This window comes from Melozone crissalis, unplaced genomic scaffold, assembly GCF_028551555.1.
Source record: "Melozone crissalis strain CALT ecotype California unplaced genomic scaffold, PUWL_Pcris_2 ptg000042l_1, whole genome shotgun sequence".
Classification (NCBI taxonomy): Eukaryota; Metazoa; Chordata; class Aves; order Passeriformes; family Passerellidae; genus Melozone; species Melozone crissalis.
Window position 1 is genome coordinate 20,279,386 of NW_026535820.1, and position 21,210 is coordinate 20,300,595.

Consider the following 21,210-nt stretch of genomic DNA (forward strand, 5'->3'; position numbering starts at 1 on the left):
ACTAGTTGTACTCTGCCCAAGAGAATGTATCTCCAAGAGTTGTTCTCAGCCTTGGCTCCCAGGAAGAACCAAGACAACACTGGGACCTTGTACATCCTGGGGCTTGGAGCTCTAGAATTTGTTTTGTCTTTCTGCTTAGAGAAAGGCCATGGGAAAGTACTGGGAAAACTAGCTACTAATACAATAGGTGACAGAGTTACAAGTACATGTGTGAAGAATACAGAGAACATGTAAAAGAAATAAAGGCAAAACCCAAATGGCATCATAACCAATGGAGGTACAGTGTGATACCTGAGAAATACTACTTGTATGTGGCTGCCCAGCCTTTCAGGGACTCACATTACTGTGTTAGTTGAGAAAGCCCAGCCAAGTTTTTGTCTACCTTGCAGTGAATCCTCACAGTTTGCCTACAAGTTTACTATGGAAGAACCTGTCAAAGTAAAAGCCAAAGTGAAGATATGCAACATCCACTATTCTCTCTTCATTGACAGAGCCCCACATTTTTGCTTCAGAATGCAATCAGGTCAATCAGTTTCCATTTGCTCATGATAAATCTGTGTTAGTTGTTTCCAAATCTTTCAGTTTGTCACATACTTGGACAGGGCTTCTGTGAGGACTTGCTTTGCAATGTACTTACTGATGTGAGGCTGGCCAGGCTGTAGTTCTTTCTTCATTGCTTTTTCTTTTTCTTTTTTGAAAATGGAAATAAGATTCCTCTTTTCACAGTAATAAGAAACCTCTCCTGAACACCAAGAGCAAGTTTGCATGACATGGACCAGGTCCTCCAGCTCTATCCTTGAATTCAATTCTCCCCTATCACAGTGGGGACACGTATGTTCATTTCACCTCCTTCAATTTTCTAAGTGCTGCTACTAAGAGCAGGAATTGTGAGGTCTGAGATCAAACCTTGCTAATAAAGAGCAATGAGAAGAGGACCTTGATAATCAAACCCTTGTCAATGCCCTTTGCCATTAGTTTGTCTGCCCCTAGACAGCAGTAAGTACCATATTCCTTGGTATTCCTTTTGCTGCTGAGGTACTTACAGAATGTTGTCTTCTTAGCTTTCATATCTGTGTGGTGTCAAATCCAGTTGTGCTTTGCTTTCCAAATGTTCTCCCTGAAATAATTCACAGAATTCACAGAATGACCAAGTTGGAAGAGACCTTCGAGATCATTGAGTCCAACCCATGCCCTAACACCTCAACTAAATCATGGCATTGAGTGCCACATCCAATCTTTTTTTGAACACATCCAGGGATGGTGACTCCACCACCTCCCTGGGCAGACCATTCCAGAACTTTATCACACTTTCTGTGAAAAACCTTTTCCTAATATCCAACCTATATTTCCCTCAACACAGCTTGAGACTGTGTCCTCTGGTTTTGTCAGTTGTTTCCTAGAGAAAGAGACCAACCCCACCTGACTACAGTCACCTTTCAGGAAGTTTAGAGAGTGATAAGGTCACCTCTGAGTTTCCTTTTCTTCAGGCTAAACGCTCCCAGCTCCCTCAGCCAGCCTTGTTGCCCTCCTCTGGATGCACTCAAGCATCTCAACTTCTTTCCCAAACTGAGGGCCCAGAACTGGACACAGCACTCAAGGTGCAGCATCACCAGTGCCGAGTACAGGGGAAGAATGATCTCCCTGCTCCTACTTGCCACACTATTCCTGATACAGGAATACTAGGTGGTTACTCTACATTGTCAGTGGATTATCTGTCCCTGCCTCCACCTCTTGTGGCTTGAGCTCGTTGGGAGTTACACACTCAGCTGAGATGGCATCCTGACACATGTTCATTTTCCTGAGCACAGAAACACAGCTTCCCTACCCTTTATGAAGGTTGCTTAGGAAGGTCAACCAGCTCTTTTAAGCTCCTCTGCCTTTCAGGGCAGTATCCCCTGGGGCTCTGAGGCTTCTTTCAGGCACCCAGTTTTGCTCAGTTGCTGTACTTGATCAAATCCAGCAGCAATGTGGAAGTCCATACCCAGTCTGGGTGACTGTAACCAGGCTGGATGGAAACCACTGTTGACATTTACTTGGAATTTCTCTGAAAAAAAACCATTAAGTTACAAAGGCCTGTCTTTGGCCATGCCGAGACAGGAAAAGCAATTCAAGCTGTAGCAGGAAACATGGAAGGGGCACTCCAGAAATCCATAACAAGTATCCAGTGAAGCCAGAAAAGCATTTTCTAAGATTCTCCATCTTCGTCTTGATGCAAAATCCCCAAATAAATATTTCCCAAACTAGTTTGACATCCACTTGCCATTAATGAGTGTGATGAGTTCCTGTCTGCAGCAGAAAGACTTGCAATCTGCACATTATGGTACACAGTGTGATGAGCAATATTAAGTGCACCCTTCTGTATGGTGCAGTCAACTTGATAAAAATAGAACCAGACCAAAGCCTAAGGAAGGATTTCTTATTCTCCTACCATCAGATGAAACTCTTCAGACCCATAATTTAAATGTTTTTCTCATTGTAGGGGTGCTAAAAAATGTGTCAGAAGACTTCAGCTAGTTAGTCTGCAATTTAGCTTGAAAAGTTTGTTTCTTCCCATTCTTCCTAGTATTTGAATAAAGAGATGCGGGAAAACGCCTGCTTGCCATGGTAGGTACATGAGCTATAATTTGCAATGAAATATCATGGACTGTGCCATACTACAGAAGCTTTAATTAGAGTAATTAAAACACATTGTAACTTACCAGTGATTTTGCATTCAGTATATTTTAAACAGCTGAGCCCTGAAAAAAATGCAGTGATTTGCTCACTACCACACATCAATGGGTTTCTGCAGCTGTGGAATCACACTCAAATTGAGCTTGCACAGGCAGCCAAATTATTCTTTAGGAGCTGGAGAAAATCGGAGAATGATATTCCTAGAGACAGACCATTAAAGAAAAATTAACTATTAGATCTCCTATGTGATTTTTGGCTCTTTGTACACAGATGGCAGACTTCAAGGATCTTCTATGCTTCATATATATATATATATATATATATGAAGGTTTCCCTCCAGTTAGCAAAAGCAAAGAAATATGCTCCAAGAAAATATGCTGTTAAGAGTACTGTGAGCACGGACTCAGAGTAGAAAGGAAAAGATACCAGGTATTACTGGCTGGCAGTTTCAATCCAGCTGCTTCTTAAAGGATAATCCCACAAAAGTGTAATTAAGAAATGAATATGCTTTTGAGTGAAGGAATGAGGGCTAGGAATTTTTTTCCTAACTGTTTCTTGGCAATTACATTAGCTTTGTATACATCCCCTGTGTATTTCATTGTGTAGGCCTTTACCACTTCTAGAAGCTAAAAAATACGTAAAAATTCTGTCCTTCCTTGCAGAGATGCTTACATCAAGACCAGCTATAGGTAGGAGACATCTAATTTGATTACACTTTTACACATCCTGCACAAGTGCTTGGTGGGAAAATACGTGGGAGATTCAGCATCAACATCCCCATCCCTGCAACGTGCTCCGTAGGGCACACTGCAATGGCTGATTCATGCTGTGCACCTGGTGCAGCCCAAAGTCCAGGTTTGTGCCCAAAAACACATGTTCTGCACACAGAAATCCCTGAGCTTAGGCCACCAAGCCTATGTCCTGCCCTGTGTCTGCTGGTGGAGAAGCAATCCAGCCTATCCCCAGTACAATGCAGTACTGTGACTGGTGAGTTCCAGCAAACTGCCCATGTGCCATTAGGCCATTGTTAGCACTGAGATGAGTAGTTGGGAATCACCTAAGGAAAAATACTGATATCATCCTAGCCAGAACCCATCAGAGGCTGATTTGGACAGAAAAATGCCAGCTCAGGCACCAGATGAGTAAAAACCTTGAGATTTCCTTTGAGGAGGAACCAGTGTGTAAACAGAAGATTTTCACACTTCAAAATTTAGTAAGGTTAACATCCCGGAGATTAAATGTACACCACAGCATCTGTAAATGGTAGAGAAAGGTATAAAATCTTTAAAGGTCATGCAATCTCCACACAAAAGGAAGTGATTCCTATCAAAACAGTCTCTCCAGGCAAGGATTGTTCTGATATTTTCAAGACAGAACAACAAAACAGTTAATAATTATAGTTTTCTGGAGGACACCTGCATAGTTAATTTAAACTAAACCACAGAGAAATAGAAGCACTTTATTCCAATACTGTTCCTTTTTTTAAAACTACCTTTCTGAAAATGTAATTGAGTCAGCTTCAGCTGTTCAAGTGGCAGCATTCACAACAGAGAAAGGATGAGTCTTCAATGAGTGATTAAAATCTGAAGCAATCCATTTAGATAACCATAAAAATATCTTATTGCAGGTTTAGTCCAAAATGAAGTTTGACTATTATTTTTTTATTGACTTTGTAGACAAATGAGTATTTAGAGCAAGCAAAAATTCATATCTGCCTCTCGTCACAGCCCTGCTAATTGGTTGTCATAGGACAAAAAAAGAAGAACAAAATAAAAATAACAATTCATACAAGCCTTTTGAATATGTTTTTTCTTTCTTGGGAGCATTTGAAAATTGCTGGCTATTTCTGATACAGAAATTTGTCACAGGACATCACTGCCTCTCACTGCCCACCAGGCTGTCCTTTCTTGCCCCTTGAAACAGTGAGTGCCTTCTACTCATGCAGCAGGCACCAAATTTCATTAGTGTGCTTCTACAGGAGACCATTTAGCAGGGCTGTGATGAGAGGCAGATATGAACTTTTGTTTGCTCCAAATTCTCATTTGTCTACAAAGTCAATAAAAACAATAATAGTCAAACTTCACAAAGCAATAACACTAAAGAAAATGCCTATCTGAATAACCCTGGATAGCACTCACAAGAAGTGATGCTTCTCACTTGCACAATGAACCATTCCAGCTACATCTCCTCATATATGGCCCCAGGGTGCTGAAGGTCCCCCACTCTGCCCCAAGAGGAACCAGGGGAGGATGCTCTGGCTTAGGACAGTGGTAGGGATAAGGTCATGCCAGCCACACTCCAAACAGCAGGAGCTTCATCTCAGGTCCAGCAATGAGGGTCCAGTGTTCCCTTGCATGAGGAACTACTCCCATAAAATTTCCTTCACCATGGAGGGTTTATACCACCAGTCCCTGGGCTGAATATTACATGGGTCATCCAGTCTTTATCTGGTCTCTGGCAAGGAGTAGGGTGCTGTGGGATGCAGCAGGCTCCTCCACAACCACAGGGAAAGCCAGTGGAGGGATCAGGACGACAAGAAAACAACCCAGCTCTGACCTCCATAAATCACCTGGGTCCACAAATACAGATAAATTCTGTCAGTAACTGGACTTCCTTAGGAAAAGAAAATAGCCTCATTTTCTGGATATTGTGTAAGAAGATTTCAGGATTTTCCTGTTTTACTGGTCATTCCATCTTTCAGTTGACCCATAGCTAACCTTGAATGACATATTTTTTCACAAAATACTTGTCAGCACTGCGTAAAGACATCAGTTATTGTGATCCAATGACATGCAATGTAGTATTTTATGATTAAAAAAATGCAGAGGCCCTAACATACTCAGGAGAGAGTTATCAATCGAGATTTTAGAACAGGACTCAGTAGAGTCTGCAATGTAATCTGCATTCTCCCTTTGAAGCATGATTTGAGGAAAGTATGTTTGGTAGTACCAGCAAGTTGTGTAACAGCTGCTTCAGCTTTCTTGCCTTCCCAAAGGTCAGACTATTCTTTTAAGAATTTTTTATTGAAACACTCACAGCTCATCTAATTATATTGCTTGCTTAGGGGCACATATTGAATAGTAGTCAATTTATTAATTTAAAAATGCTGGAAATGTCTCAGCTCAAGTAAGTTCGATCCTTTCCTTTAAAAGCAACATACTAAAGTAGCCACATTGCCTACAAAGCTTTAGCACACACACCTTAACTTAACTACATCTCTAAATGCCACCAAGAGTGTATTCTGAGCCAATTTCAAAGCCCATGCAGAGCAATGACAAAGATGGAAGACAGCACCGTAAAGGAGAAGCTTTTTACAAGTAGGTCACAACCAGCCCTAGTCATTTATTCACTAACAATTACCTGAAAGTGTCCAAGAACATCAGGTATTTTGTGTAAGAAAATAGGTCAAAGCAGTAAATCTATTGAGGAAATATTGGGTATTTCTGCTGTATCAATGTTTGCTCTGCTGCCTTCCCAATTCTATCTGATAAGCAGTAACTTGTAGCAAGTATCTCAGCTTCAGCTTAAAGCACTTTATTCATCACAGGTGCAGATGAGTCACACTCATGAGAAAGCCTCAGTCATGTGAATTGGATTTGGTATAAAACCCCATCCCAGTGCTCTCTCCCTTCTATCTATAGGTAGTGAAAGTTTTAGTTAAAAGATTTATGTCTGGTGTCATAATTGTTGCTGACCAAAGCACTTTGAGGGACTTCCATGTAAGCTGATGGTATTGTTTTGAGCAGGTAGGTAAATTAATGGATGGTTAAATTTTACTTCATAACTGTTTTCATGGTTATAGTGTTGCAGTTTGAAGAGGTGTATTTGGTTAAGCAAATGTGCTGTGAGCAGAGAAATGGCAAGTTAGACCTTCTGCTGATGTTCTTGAAAATAGTTAAGGGTAATAGGATTTTGTGGGTTGGGAGAGAGGAGAGGGGGTGGTGTGGTCTGAGCTACTTTGATATTAGTGAGGGCAAAAATGCAGCCATTATAGGCAGAAAAATCTAATTGCTCAGCATGTTTGCTTTGTGGCTTTTTATTATGGTTCTGTACTGTACCTTATGACCCTGTTTTTACTTCTAAGGGGATCTCCCTTTGAAATGAGTTCCTTGAGGTATAAAATTATTGTAGTGCTGTCCATTAGTGCTGGCTTATGTAGCAGGAGGCAGCAGTCTGCCATGAATTTGAGTTATGAATTGTTTATACAGATCCTATTTTAAATCTCTGTTCTCAGATTTTTTTTTTGGCTGTGTCTATTTGTGATGCTAAAGTGATTGGAAAACTAAAGAAGAGCAAATTGAGTGATTCTGGTATTGCCCTTAATAGGCCTTCAAAGACAAGCAGCTTGAATAATAACCTAAATCCATGGTAGTTACCAAGTGTCTATAGGCCTAATCAGCTGCCACCATTGGGAATAGTTACTGACAAAAGTGTCCCACTTCTTTGTAACTTGTGTATATTATTTTTGTTTATGCATTGGTGTTTGCTGTCAAGATGCTCTGCAGAGAAACAGGACAGTAAAGTTTCTCTCAGCTTTAACATTGTCCTTTGGGTCTGGCATGTGATTTTGATAACAGCTTGGATAGGAACCTGGTGTTTATTGGAACAATGCCGGGTCAATAGCTTTGAAGTGTAAATCTTCTGTTTTGTTTGCCCAAGAAGTTCAGATGAGCCCTGGTAATGCAGGTCTACCTTGCCCTGGGAGTGCTTAGTAGTGTGCCTGAGGGATGGTAGCCTGAGCTGAGAGCATTCCATCACCTACTGGAGGGATGTTTGGTGGCTCTACACAACATTGCTGAGGGGCTGGGGAGCTCTGCTTGGGTGAGATGCAGTGAAAAGGGGTGGTCACTTTGCCCTTGTCCCCTGCTGGCTGACTGCTCTGTCTTGCTGCCCCAGTGCCTCTCTGTGGCTTGTGCTCCTTTTCACCTATGGAGCAACTGTCTTAAATCCAATTTGCCTCTCTTCCACTTAGCTATGCAGCAAGTCTGCTGTGACTTTCTTCAGGCTTTCTAACTGCTTTAATAAAAGCATGGCTTTGGGAGATATCTTAATCTGGGAAGCCAAAAGGGCGATATTGTGAGGGGAAAATTGCTTCCTTAAGGTGCTTGCTCTGATCTGCAGAGTGGATTTGTGGATCCTCTGTGGACTGCTAACAGGGATAAATCCTTGCTGTTTTATGTCAGATAATCTGTCCTTGCTTTTGGGATCCTTTTAGTGCTGAAAGGAACTTCTGGGTTTGCAGTGTAAAGGGTATTCACAGTTAAGGAGGGAGTGATCTGATTTATACTCTTATGGTGACACATATCAGTAGCCTGTATAAGTAAGATGTGTGTTTAGGTTACAAAAATGTATGTATATATACACACATACAGTGTCTGTATATATATGTATACAAGCTGTAACTAAAGATTCTTGTTGCCATAGTGTCTAATTCTAAAAAAACAGCCCTCTTCCAACCCAGAGTGTTTTTTTCAGAGCTCTTTTATTAATCATTAGTTTTTGTGTTCTTTATTCTTTTTATTGATGTTGCATCTAATGGTGTCAGTCTGCCTTGAGATGTTAAGACCGACTATCAAAAGATAAATTTTCTGCAAGACTTAATTCAAAGAGATGTATTATTCCTGCAGCTCTCTTCCATGTTTCCAAATATGATCTCATGAATTTAAATAGATCAACTACAGTTGATGTCTCTTCTTGATCTATTTGAATTGCTTCTGAAGCTACTGATCAGATGCTTTTGTCTCCTTCATGCTGGTGGCACAGCTGTCTGCTCATTCAAGGCCCAGCTTCTGAGGTTCTGGGCTTATTCTGTGCCTCTAAACCAGCTCTCAAACTGCTAGCTCTTATAAGTAATCAATGCTAGCTCATTCTTGGCAAGGGTTTAATCCACACCAGGGTTTTGATGGAATGGTTCAATTACTCTTTCTCTTAAACTTGATAGTCAGATGCAAAAGGAATAAAGGAGATGGGACAGTTTCCATAACTCTTAAAGATATTGTGCCTTACTCTGCAATTAATAGTATTTATAGCTTTATGTACTCTCTCTTCTGCCTCCTTCTTGATATAGAAAAGTGAATTACTGCTTCCTAAAAATCCATAATAAAGACAAACTAACTCCTGCAAATACCTTCTTTATAGATCGTTTGAGCAGTTAATTAAGTAAAGCATGGTTTCTCTTTTCAGTGACCGAACAAAACTCAAAGCAGTTTCTAAAGAAGGTGTGAGACTAAATATATGCTGAAGGTGTATTCCACAAATATATTACAATTACTTATTTTTTAGCATTAGGTAATATTTTCTTTTCCTGTGAATGCTTCTAAGTTATGGCCTTGTTGGAACTGCTACAGAAGCAAGCTTGACATTTTGAAAATGCCCATTTATTTTTTCCCTGGAGTATCTCATCTAGCAAGTGCTCTGCATTTCCTCTTCTGCTCCTGCTATTCTCTTGTGTGTTGGCATCACATCTGAAGTGCAGATAGCTGACCTGCAAAAAAGCTGCCACTTCTTTGAGCATCTCTGACCTGCCTGAAATGGCACAAGAGCACTTCAGCCATAGAAAATTACAATAGCTGTAAGATGTTTGTGCCATGTTAATTTTGTTTGAATATGAGGGTAGCAATTGCTTACAATAATTCTGACATGCTGCACAAGCCACAGCATGGAAATAATGTTTGCATAATACATACCTAGAGCTGCTGTTCCTCCCCAAGAGGATCCTAACAAATTAAGATGGAAAAGTTATCTTTCAAGATTGCCTTTTCTTTGAAGACTCAACAACAATCACAAAATATATCAAAGCAGTTAATTTGTTCCTGCTGTACTCAAGTGCCTGCATGTGTCTTAATAGCTTCTTAATGGATGCTTAAGAAATTCTGTCTGTGTCCAACAAACAGCTCAACACTTCATGGCTGGTAATTGCCCATGAGTTTACTTAATAGGGTTAATAGGCTGCAGTGAGAGCTTGGCTTTTTGCTGTCACATTTGGGAACTCATTGTCAAGGACTTGTTACCTGGGATGTCCCAATATGTTCCTTCAAAAAAAGAATAATCTTGAGGGATGGAAGGGAGAAAAGCTCTGCATTTACTGACCTTCAGCAGCAGCAGATCACATTAAGCTGGATAATTAAGTACAGACTCGAGCTCTGTCCAAAATAATATTTGATCTATAACTTGTAAGTCTGGGCAGATTGTGAAGTTTAATAGAACTTTGTGCAGTACCAGATGCCCTGTCCTGCTGCAAACTCTAACCCATCCCAAGACTACTGATGCTAAAAGAGAAACCAGGATGAAATATGTTTTGCCTTTCTTTTTTTTAAGATTACCAGTCCAAGTACAGCATTCACAGTGATAACTGGGAGTATGTGCTCTCAGCTCTTTTGTTGCCATTGAAGGAAATGACTTTTTTTTTTGCCCTCTGGGCAAAAAGGCATAAGCAGCACAAGGAGGGTTTGGTAGAAGCAGGTTACAGTATGTGTTTTGTGGCATAGAAGCAGTAGTTCTTGACTCTCTTCATTGGGCATATTGCAGTAATTCAGGTGAAAATGTCCTGTTACATTACCCTGCACACACCTTTCCCACCCTACCAAAAAAACCCTAAACAAACAAAAAAGAGAAAATCCTCAATCCCTCTCAAAAAAACCCAAACAAACCAAAAAAACCAAACCCCAGCAAAAAAATGAAATTAACCCCCGAACAACCACCCTCTCCCACCCCCTAAAACAAACCCTAAACCAAGACAGACTAAAAAACAGGAAAAACTTTGAGAACTTTGACTAGAGTGAATCCAGCAAGATGCTCCAGGGATAAGTTTTCTTTGTCCTCAACAATTATTTTCCAATTTCAGAAGAACCTTTCTTGATGACAGTCAAGTATCACTAAAACTTGTTGCTCTGCTCATTTCCCAGGACACAAAGGCAATGTATAAATATGAGCTGACAATTCATACTTGCATGATGGTGTAATAGTAATGTGTAGTGTGGTTTCACTACAGTCCAGTGTGTCACTGTCTGGCTTGAATACAAAATTCAGATGAGCAATGTGGGATTATTGTGCTGCACAGGGCTATGTCTATAATAGCATGTGCTTCTTTGGAGAGTGCTGGAAACAGCCTCTCTTCTGGTGCTGGAGTATTAGATACTGTCTTTGTGTCTAAATGTGGTGAGCATATGAATGTGAAATGTAAGAGGAGATTTGCCAACTGCTGATATCTTTCTGATTTCTCGGCCTCCATATGTCTTTCCACTGGCTGCCTCTTACGTCACAGTTTCCATCCCCCTGCTCAGATGCTTCTATATATCATTTTTGGAAGAGGGATCTGTGTTCATCTGACAGAAGGCATGCATAATGTTAGCTACTTATTGAAATAGAAGCAGTTTCTTGGACCCTGCATATATACTGATTTTCCTGAGTTCTCCTTTGAGGATATAGGTAGGGAGGCTGGGAAAAGAGAAACCCAAAACACGTTACCTTTTCATGTCTGACTTGATCTGCAGTTCCTCAGTGCAGGGTGAACTGCAAGAGGAGCATGACTCTGCAGAAGTGTGCTTACATGGCAGAAAAAAATCATCCCAGTTTGTCTCAATGCTTCATTCTGTTTGCATACACCAATAAACAAGATCTTTTTTATTTAACAGGCTTAAAAATTTCCTAAGGAGGGATGTGTGTAATACAGGTTGTTATTGAAAAATATTCAGGTTTGCAGTTAGGTACATAATGTTTCTTGAACAGAAAAGTGGAAAGCACAGTTTGAAACACATGAATAAAGAAGTGAAAGATAGTTCTTTACAAATTAACTATGTAAGCTATCAACTTAAATCTCTTGTTTAAATACCAAAAGTGTAATTTTCACATTAATGTGAATTCTGCACAAGTGAAATAAACAAATTTCCAGCTAATATGTTTCTGTTTATACTATAGGTACAAACCTATTTATATTATAGTATAATATATGTATTGTGTCAAAACCAGTGGCTGACTAGTTCCTTTGGGCAGTTTTAGGTCTAGTAACTAAGATAAAAATAATTCTTTCATCTTTATATAACGGGCAGACATTTTTAAAAGGATATTTGCAGTTTTTCTTCTCTAAAATGACCTCCAGTCTCCGAGCAAGTAAAAAGAAAAAAATGGAGGTGTTTTGTTTTTTAATGGTCTTGAGAGATCCTTTCTCTGGTCCTTCAGGTATGCTCCTCTGGAGAGGAACATGCTGCCCTTTCTCTGAGCCTGCCTCTAGCCCTGCTTGCAGCCCAGGCTGCTGTGGGTGAAGGGGGACTGGATGCTCTGTGCTGGTCAGATATTCTCTTGCAGCATTTTCTGCACAGCTGACAGGTACCCAGGCTGCAGTGTTTTCTGCCTGTGTCCTTTGCTACTAAAGAATGTCTGTCTTTGAGTCCTTTCACTCTTTTTGTCTGAACAGTGCTTGTGTAATTGTCTGATTAGCAAGGCTTCAGGCAGATGTGAACTAAGGCTCTGACAGTGAGTGGCTTGGATGCTCAGGCAGGGTTTGGAAATATGTCTATAAATTAAAACTTGTGAGGGCTTAGCTGTTCAGATACAGTATTCTCTCTCTCCAAGGTTGGACACTCAGTCATTTAAGATGGAGACTTCTTGTGTGCTTGCAGAATAAATTTTTTAAAGGAACAAATAATCCATATTTGCTTTTCTAAGTGGATATGAGATACTTAAGAAGAGCCATTAATTTACTGAGTAAATCCTTTAGACTGCAGACAGTCACTCTGGCTGGATACTGCAGGAGACCATCATAAGCAGAAGCTGAGGTGATGTAATGCACTGTATTTTGGATTAAAGGTTATCTCCTGAATTGATAGCTGGAAAGTAGACACTTAAACTATTCTGATTGTGAAATATAGCTGAGATAATGGAATCTGTGTCAAGTGCCATGAGAAATTGTGATAGAGTAAGGGGCAATACCTGTTCTATGCTGTCACAAAGCCACAGCTGTAGGCTTTGTGACTCTGGTAGTGTTAACCCCCACCTTTGCACTCAAAAAGTGCTTTCCAATGAAGACAGAAGCACTCATGCAAGAGATGTCCCTCCTGTGTGGTGTTCACTTGGTCCATGGGTGCCTCAGAGGTGCTGGTGCCAAAGGGGGATGGGGGTGCCAGGTTTGGCTGAGCTGGTGGCAGCTCAGGGTGTCCTGGTGAGGAGGGCTTGACCTGGAGATTCTGCCTGAGGGAGGGGTTACCAGAACAGGTTTTTTATAAATCAGTCTCAAGTTTGGCCCTCTCACCTGTCAATTTAATGGGGGCTCTGGTGCTGCCTTTGGGAAGGAGTAATGAAGTCAGGACACCCCAGCCATGTATGCTAGAGCAGCTAATTGTTTGTAACATCATCCTTTTTAATTATAACTTCAGTCTCGGTATTTTAGTTCCTCATGTATTAGAAGTGATGAATCTTACCTTTTTAAAGAATGTTTGCTTGCATAAATGATATGCCTACCAAAAATCAAAGTAATCTCAAGTGTGTGCTGATTATCTTATGCAAATAATTTTAAGTTTATCTTGGGTAACATACTTGTTTCATTTTAGGGAGTATAAAGATACACTTTGAAATGCAGACTAACTTGGCCAGATGAAATATACCTTAACTGAGTTCTGCTTTGCTTGGGGCTGAGGGGAAGAGGGGCAGCAGGAATTACAATTGAACCAGCTGACAATGTACAGAATATCTGCCTCTGTTACACCTAAAAGATTAGTACAGCATCCAAGATAATTACTGTTTAATAGCTGCTCAGAGATCCTCATAAAGAAAAGCAATGGCTGGGACACATTTTATGGATGTATTGGTTTTTTTGCTGCAATGTGAAAGTGGCACAATGATTGCATGGTTCTAGTCACTGTAAAGAAACGTCCACAAAACCTCTTTAACACCATGTATAATGATTATAACTCGCAGGGGAGCATGTAGTATTTGAAGGAGGATGGTTTATCTTGCATATCTAACACTTTTTCTAATTATAGTGCTTTTAAACAATGGCTAATAAAGCAAGCTACACACTTTCATTGGAAAGCTAATAACTGCATTCCTCTTCAGAGGAATGGTGGTGACAGCTTTCCCTCTCCACCAGGCAGTGCTGGTCTCTGGGACACCACAGTCACTATTCTATGCATCCTGCATGCTAAATGCTGAAACTCCATCCACGTACAGATCGGGTAATGGTGGATCATTAAGTATAAGTCAAGTCTAATCTTTCATCTGGACTCTGGGAACAATTCATTCAGTGTGGTCTGACAAAAATCTGAATGAGCCACTAAGGAAAAAGCAAATTTGTCAAGTATGTGTTGCTTCTATGAAGGGTGCTATTTCTGCCTCTAATGTCTTTCTACCAAACATAAATATTGTTCATTTCAGAGCTCCCATTTCTCCTATTTTCACCCTCCACCCATTTTCGTTGGCTTCCTCTCTGTAGGTGAAAAAATCTTTTTAATTTAGCCTTGGTAAGGAATTAGTGGCCTACTGCTAAATAGCAGCTTTTGGAATGCTCATTGGTTACTTTGGTGAGTAATCAGAGAACAATAGGCATCATCAAATATGGTATCAGTTTTGAGAGGTGTGAGTTGCTTGATCTTACCACTTTTATACTGGGGAAAATGGAGCTAATAAATGAATATGTCAAGAAACTCTGGATCTTCTGTGCCTCTTGATTAACAGCTAATGTTACACACAAATAAGGCAATTAAAGGATTTACTTTGGTCTAAAAGATTTGGTCTAGACAGAAGAAACCTGTAGGTACAGACCATGGGACACTGATGTTTTTTGCCACTCACTTCCTATTATGGGTTAATTAACTGTGACTCTGTATCACCTCCAACCTTCACCCTTCCTCCTAACCCTGTATTAAAGCTCTAGCAAAAGGTGCAATGAGACAGGGCCAAATACATCTCAGTAAAAGTTCTCTAGCTGAAACCATATTTTACAGATAATCTCTAATTGTACTTGAAATTATTTTCTCCCTTCTTGCTACCATTTCTCATCAACTGCAACAAAATTTCAACTTATGAAGGTCCAATAAACTGGTAAGATGGAGAAACTTGGGCCCAATAATTTCTATTTGCTTTCCCTTGATCTGACTTAATTTAATTTTGATTGACAGGGAATAAAATGAAGAGAGAATGTGGCATCCTGTGATGATTTAAAGGATGGAACTTCATATAGAAATGATGTTTCTAAGGGTATTTGTGGCACCTGTTTCTTCCTCCCCTTTAATATTGTGATAGCTGAATGCTGAAAAGGCATCTTAGCAGGAAAAACTGGTATCTGAGATGTCCAGTCTGCAAAGCATGCAATTATTTTTGTGGGGATGGGAGAGAGAGAAATAAGGCCTGGTGACCTTATAAATATATCACAAGACTGAGGAAAGGAACTTGTGTAATTATAATGTGAGGTGGATGTTTTAGGCATGGCTTGCCAGAGGGCAGTATTGCTAAGAGAAAAGACCTGGGTGCTGCAGGAAAGGTTGTTTGCTTCAAATGCCTTTTGCTTCGTGTACATCAGATTACTTCAGTAAATTGTTAGCTTTGTCAGGAAGGGGAGCTGGGGGAGAACAGAAAGCCCAGGAAGCCATTCAGATCTCAGGCAAAACACAAGAAGTGAATTAGTCTAGTAGGTGTGTGTCTGTGCTTGACCAGGTTCTGGTAAATCTTGCCTTCATCTCCAGCATTTAAAATATTCTCTCAGGACCTGAGATTCAAGTCTGCTCCTAGCTACTAAACTGCATCTGCATTCTGCTCCCCTGCAACTGAGTAAAAAAACTTTTGTGGAAAGCAAGGCCTATAAAAAGAGGTTTTTGGGTTCCCCAGACCAGTACGAGCAAACTTGCATGCCACTGTCACAGCTGAGGAGTTTCTGACCTATCTGATGAAGGAGAACTGTGTGAAAGCTGCTGTCATGGCTTATTTTCTGTGAAGAGAGGCTTTTTTGCATGCATCACAGTGGCTGTGAGCAGACTAAATCATCCTTCAGAGACACCGAGGCAGTGTTAGCCAGTCAGCAGTTTTACAGCACTTCTATGGAGCACAAAATCTGGTTCCAGGTAGAAGTGAATGTTGCCTGGTGTCCAGAGTGTCTCTGTGGTATGGACATTTAATACTGGCGTATTGCTTTGGAAATGAGACATTCCATAGCCTTTACTATGGAATTGCTTTGCACTACAATTAATATTCAAAGCAGCAGAGTTGAATTTTCTATTTTCATCCACATTGGGCATTTGATTTTTCTGAGGTTGAGGAGGTGGGAAGTATCAGGCTGAGTTCTGAAGCAGCAACGACAGGTCTTTGGGCAAATGCTGCCTGCATCTTCATGGGACAGGTCAGCTTTCCTTCTGGGTATTCCTGCACCCTTTTAATCAAGGGTTAGGCACAGCTACTATCTGTCTCCAGCCTTTGGCATGGGAGTGAGGGTGGGGGAAGCTTCCCTTTGGAGCTTGTGCGTTTGTTGTTTCAGAGCTGCTGGCTGAGATACAAGGGTCTACAGGAGCTCTGTCTGTCAAAAGGCTGGAAATGGAACAAACTATTTATTTGAAGAAAGAGCTTTCTTCATGGTTTAAATGTTCTGGATGCAGGTGGGTGGTCTTCCTGCCATTTTCCGGGCCTCCTAAGGGCATATTTCTGTGCTACAGGGGCAGGAACCTTTCCTATTTGTATGGACTGCAGTCTTCAGCTCTTGGCTGCCTGGCTTGCACTGGACCTTGCTGTGGGTGGACAAGTATTTGGTGTTGTCACCTGGCCTAAATGGCTTGGCAGGGCTCAGAATAACAGATAGAAGGGGGACTTGGCAGAAGCCTGGGGCTCTCTAGGATGCTTCTGCTCAGGATCTCCAGCCACTTTTTATTATACACAGGTGCCCAAGTGTTTTAAAGACCAAGATGTTGCCACCTCATTAACCTCTGAGTTTAGGTTGTACTAAGTCAAGGCATTAAAAACCTGAGCCCTTAATTCTCAACTTACTGACAGCCACAAAATAGTTATAAGGACTTGCAAAGCTGTAGGGATGGTTGGGTAACAGATGCATCTCTAGCTCTTTTTAGGGGGTGGCATTATCTAATGAAAATTTTGGGGGAGATGTGCACATATGAAGCATTACAGACTGAAGAGCAAAATAATAGTGTAGGGAAGGAACTGTGTAATACTGATGCGACTGCCTTGATGCTACCTGTTGAAAACCATAAAAATAGTCTTGTAAAAGACACTGAGGCTGCTTTCTATGTGATTCTTCTATATTCAACCTGAGCTGTTGCATAGTCTTTGCTAACTTGATGACAGTCTGTGAAATCCCTACTGAAGGTTACTGCGCAGGCACAAATGGGAGAGAGACAATATGATTTTAAGTGTTACTTAAGGGGAGGAAGCCTAACAAAGCCAACAACAAATGTCCACCACCAGGGCAGCTTGTTACAAATTTTTACCTGTTTTAAAGATTTTTCATGGAGTGGCTTAGGCTGAGTGCAAGAGAGGGGTTTTTTAACTTCTGTTATGCCACAGCTGCTAGTAAAACAAAGATTTCAGTGGGGTTTATGATGTTTCAGTGGCATAAATCCTGTCACTGTAGGTGCATTAAACTTTGACTCACCTACACGCATCTAAATACTTGTTTACAGAGAATTTAGATGCTGCTTTCTCTGAAGCTGACTGAACTATTCTTACAGGTACTTACCAAGGCTTGCACTGGTTTGAGGCTTAACTTACATAATGGCTTCTGAGAGAGGAGAAAAAAGGCTTTCTTTGTCAAGTACCATGACTGTGAGGAAGGCAGAGAGTTTATGGTGTTTCAGGAGTTGCTGTGCCATTATAAGTACCTAAAAAATGAACAAGTGTTTTACAGCAGTTACATGGTTGAAAGGGCTTCTCTGGGAGACTTCAATATTGTTCTTTTCTTCTAGTTCCTCACTTGGACATTGAAGACATGAAAACAAGGGCAGAGCTTGTTTTTGTCAAAACTGATGTCAGTGAGATGTTTGAAAGTAAGTTTTGTGCTGTTTCAGGATGAAATCAGTACTATGTTAGATTGTGCCTTTATTAAGGATCATTGAGCTGATCAGGGATTCTTCAGAACCCTGATTAAACACTCTTCCAGAGGACAAAAATCTTCTTTTGGAGTCCAAGTCCAAATATCATGGGTAACAGCTGATTTTATAGCTAGTTTATGCCCACAGTGCTTTGCCTCCAGAGAAATAAGATTGGTTGCTACTTTCATTAGCACTTGGCCTCTCACATCTTAAAAATCTTTAATAGTTTCTTTAAGTCTTCAGATTAGATATACAGTCAGAAAAATTCTTAAAGCATAGTAGAATATAAGTAATGTAGCTATCTGAGGAGTGAAATTAAATGTGAAATATATACAAACATTCAAATATCCTTTTAAAAACTAGTCTTTTCTATGGAATAAAGCGCCAACATCTGAATTCTGGAAAGAAAATATAATAGCCTTCATATGAATTCAATATGAGTTTCTTAAGCTTTTCATCTTTAGCCCACTGCAAAAATAAGGGGTTTTTTGGGTGGGGGTTGTTTTTGTTTTTTTAATAAGGAGAAAACTACTACCTCTGCCTTGGATTGCCCAACATTAAAGCATGTAGGTTGTGTGTCAATTTTTTTACACTTTTTCTATTTAGTTTTGACTTTTTTCATGGTTGTGGGTTTTGTGGAGGTGGAAAGGGATCGAGTTTTCCTGTGAAATTTGAACAAACATTTTGGTTGTCTTGGAGAGCAGATTTATAAAAAATATCTGCCTACCTCTTATAGCTTCAGGGGGAAAAAACCCTCAGCGTTGCCATGACTTGGAAGGACTTAGTCAAGGCCAGTCATAACCTGTGGTGTGAAATATTTTTCTCATACAGATGAATCCTGTTTGGTCTGTAGACTTTATTTGCTTAGACATCTTCTTTAACAAGTGCTGTTTCTGTTGAGTGCAATTGAGCTGCATTGCCCAATTAAGAAATATTCTTGGTTTTTTGGGCTTCTGTGGAATTAACCTCTGAATTGAGGAGGGGGAAAAAAAAAATCTTTTGCTCTTTCAGTGCCTTCACTACTTTTATCTTAACAGTATGGGTGGGAAAAGTATCTCCCTTTGCAGCTTCACCAAAGAGGAAAAGGGAATGACACAGGGTGGATGGGAGGCATTAAGATAAATGAGGACGTGGCAGCAGTTTGCTGTAGAAAAAACCTGTAATGTATCCACAGGAAAGAAAAAAGTCATGCGTGCAGGTCTGATTAGATGGCAACATGCTGCAGTTAGAGGAGACCAGAGCTTCACAGGCAATCTTGTTTCTGTATGAATTCAGCCTCTGAGTCTGGCTCAGGCTATTCTCAGTCTCTGTGAGTAACCACCTCTAGGCAACACACCTGCAGTCCTTTGATAAGGCCTCTGTCTCTGTGGTGCTGCATGCTGTGAAATGGTGTACTCATGCTTTAAAGCATGGGAGACCTAATCAGGGCAGGAGCAGAAGTCAAGACCACAGTACAGTGAGTAGAAGAAGTAGTTCAATCTTCTGTCAGGCTCTCCAGAGGTTTTTAGACTGGGCTGTTTGACCAGGTTAAAGCTCCCCCATAGTGAGTCCAATTGCAGAACTGAACCCAGACTCAACTATTGTGAGAAATACTTTTAAAAAAATAACTGTTAGGCTTTTTTCTTTTCTTTTCCCCCAGTTCCTTTAAAAAAGTACTTCAAACCCCAAAGAAAGAGGAGGAGGATCTTGGAGAACCCCCCGCCTAGGAGAAGAAATCTTTGGCATTATAGGATGAAGGTGATAAAACGGGAACTGTGCAGGAGCTGGCATCAAGAGATAGTTCAGGTAGATGGGAGTCCAGAGGGAGCTCAGCCTCAAGAGGTGGTTCAGGAACCCATTCAGGTGGATGAAAGCCCTGAAGGAACTCAGCAAATCTCACCAGTACGGCAGGAGCAAGAAGATCATTCCTCAGCAGCCCAGCTACCACCCTCTGCTCAAGAGCCGCAGGGAGGGAATGATATCCATGTGCATCCACAGAGGCAGCCAGGGCAAGGAGGCACGGCCCCAGACATGGGACCACAACCAACAGAGTCAGGCTGGGAGCTCCCAAAAGTGACTGTCAAGGTGCAGCCCCAGAACATGAGCCAGGGGTGGGACTGCCCGGAGGTGACAGTGCAGGTGCAGCCTCAGAGGCCAAGCCCAGGATGGGAAGCCCCATCAGTGACTGTGCAGGTGCAGTTACAGCAGCAGGGCCCAGGGCCATCTCTCCCACAAGTAACTGTACAGCTACAGCCCCAGGAGTGGGGACAAGGCACTGCTGGCATCAAGGTCACTGTGCAGCTGCAGTTGGGCTGTGACCCAGAAGAGGTAACCTCCCTCCAGAACCAGTGTGAGGAAGTGTTAGATAATGGAGAACAGTGGACTGCCCCAAAAAATCAGGGAGGGATGATGACAAGATCTGAAAGTGAGAGAGAGCTTGCTGTGGTGGAACTAGTGCCACAGGGGGTTCTGAGCCAAAAACAGGATCAAGGAGAAGTGGAAAAACCCCAGCAGGACCAGTGCCAAGAGGAAAGAGCAGAAGTGGTGAAGGTGCATGACATGCAGGCTGGAGACAAAGCAGACCTGAATGGGATGGTGACAGAGGAACAGCTGCAGGACCAGAGCCAAGAGCAGGAACATCTAAAAGCAGACCAGCCTCTGCAAAAGGAAGACCAAAGACATACTGTGATGAGACAGGAGCAAGGTAATATCCAAGAAGGGTCCAGGGGGATTGTAGAAGACCAGAAGGAAGACCTAGCACGAGAACAGTCCAAGAAACGTCCAAGAGAGTCTCCGAATTATTTTGTTGCTATTCCAATAACAGATGATCAGGTACTTTGAATTAGCTGTTTTATTAAAAAACTTAACTTTAAACTTAGGCCTAATTTCCTGTCTTAATTGCAAGGGTGCTTAACAAGCCAAGAGTGATCAAATTCTGCCTGCTTACCACAAGTGGTTTGTTGGGTCTGGGATGGAGTTAACTTCCTCATAGCAACCCCTATGTACTGTGCTTTGTTTTTGTAGGTTGAGCTGTGTTTATACACATCCATGTTTCAACTACTGCTAGGAAAGAAAAAAAATAAATATCACTTCCATGATTGTCACTGCCCTTCCTATAGGGTCTGAGGTGGTGTCTCTCATCACTAGTATTTTCTATTCTGTAATCTTTTTTCAAAAAAAAAGACCTGGCTTTCATCATCTTGTGTTGTCCCATCCTACATTTTCTTAGGTCTGTATTTAGTGCAAGGGTATTGATTTGTTTGTTCATAGTCTTTTCCACCAAAGTTCACAGTGGAGAATGAGAATTTCCTTCTCTTCTGCAGAAGATTATAGAGAATTGATCTGTTTTTTCTTCTCCATCTTTTATCCATTAAACTTGCCCTGAGATCCTAGATAGATGGTTAATTTCAAGAATCCATGAGTGCAGTCTCTATGCTCATACTTCAAGGTGTGCTGTATTCTGTGACTCCCATGTTTAAGCAGTGTTAGAAAAAGCAACAGATCATTTCACCTCCATAATGTTAAACCAAAGTGCAGC

At 41.1% G+C, this 21,210-nt stretch overlaps 1 protein-coding gene across 1 annotated transcript in view; it reads left to right on the plus strand.

The window, feature by feature from the left end:
• Positions 1-6,324: 6,324 nt before the first annotated feature.
• LOC128942559 (uncharacterized) overlaps positions 6,325-21,210 on the plus strand; it is a 74,696-nt gene continuing 59,810 nt past the window's right edge. Inside the window, exons 1-2 of the mRNA XM_054285109.1 lie at positions 6,325-6,419; positions 19,333-20,504. Coding sequence (XP_054141084.1) covers positions 19,425-20,504 — 1,080 coding nt within the window. The 5' untranslated portion in view covers positions 6,325-6,419; positions 19,333-19,424. The remainder of the gene's footprint in view (positions 6,420-19,332; positions 20,505-21,210) is intronic.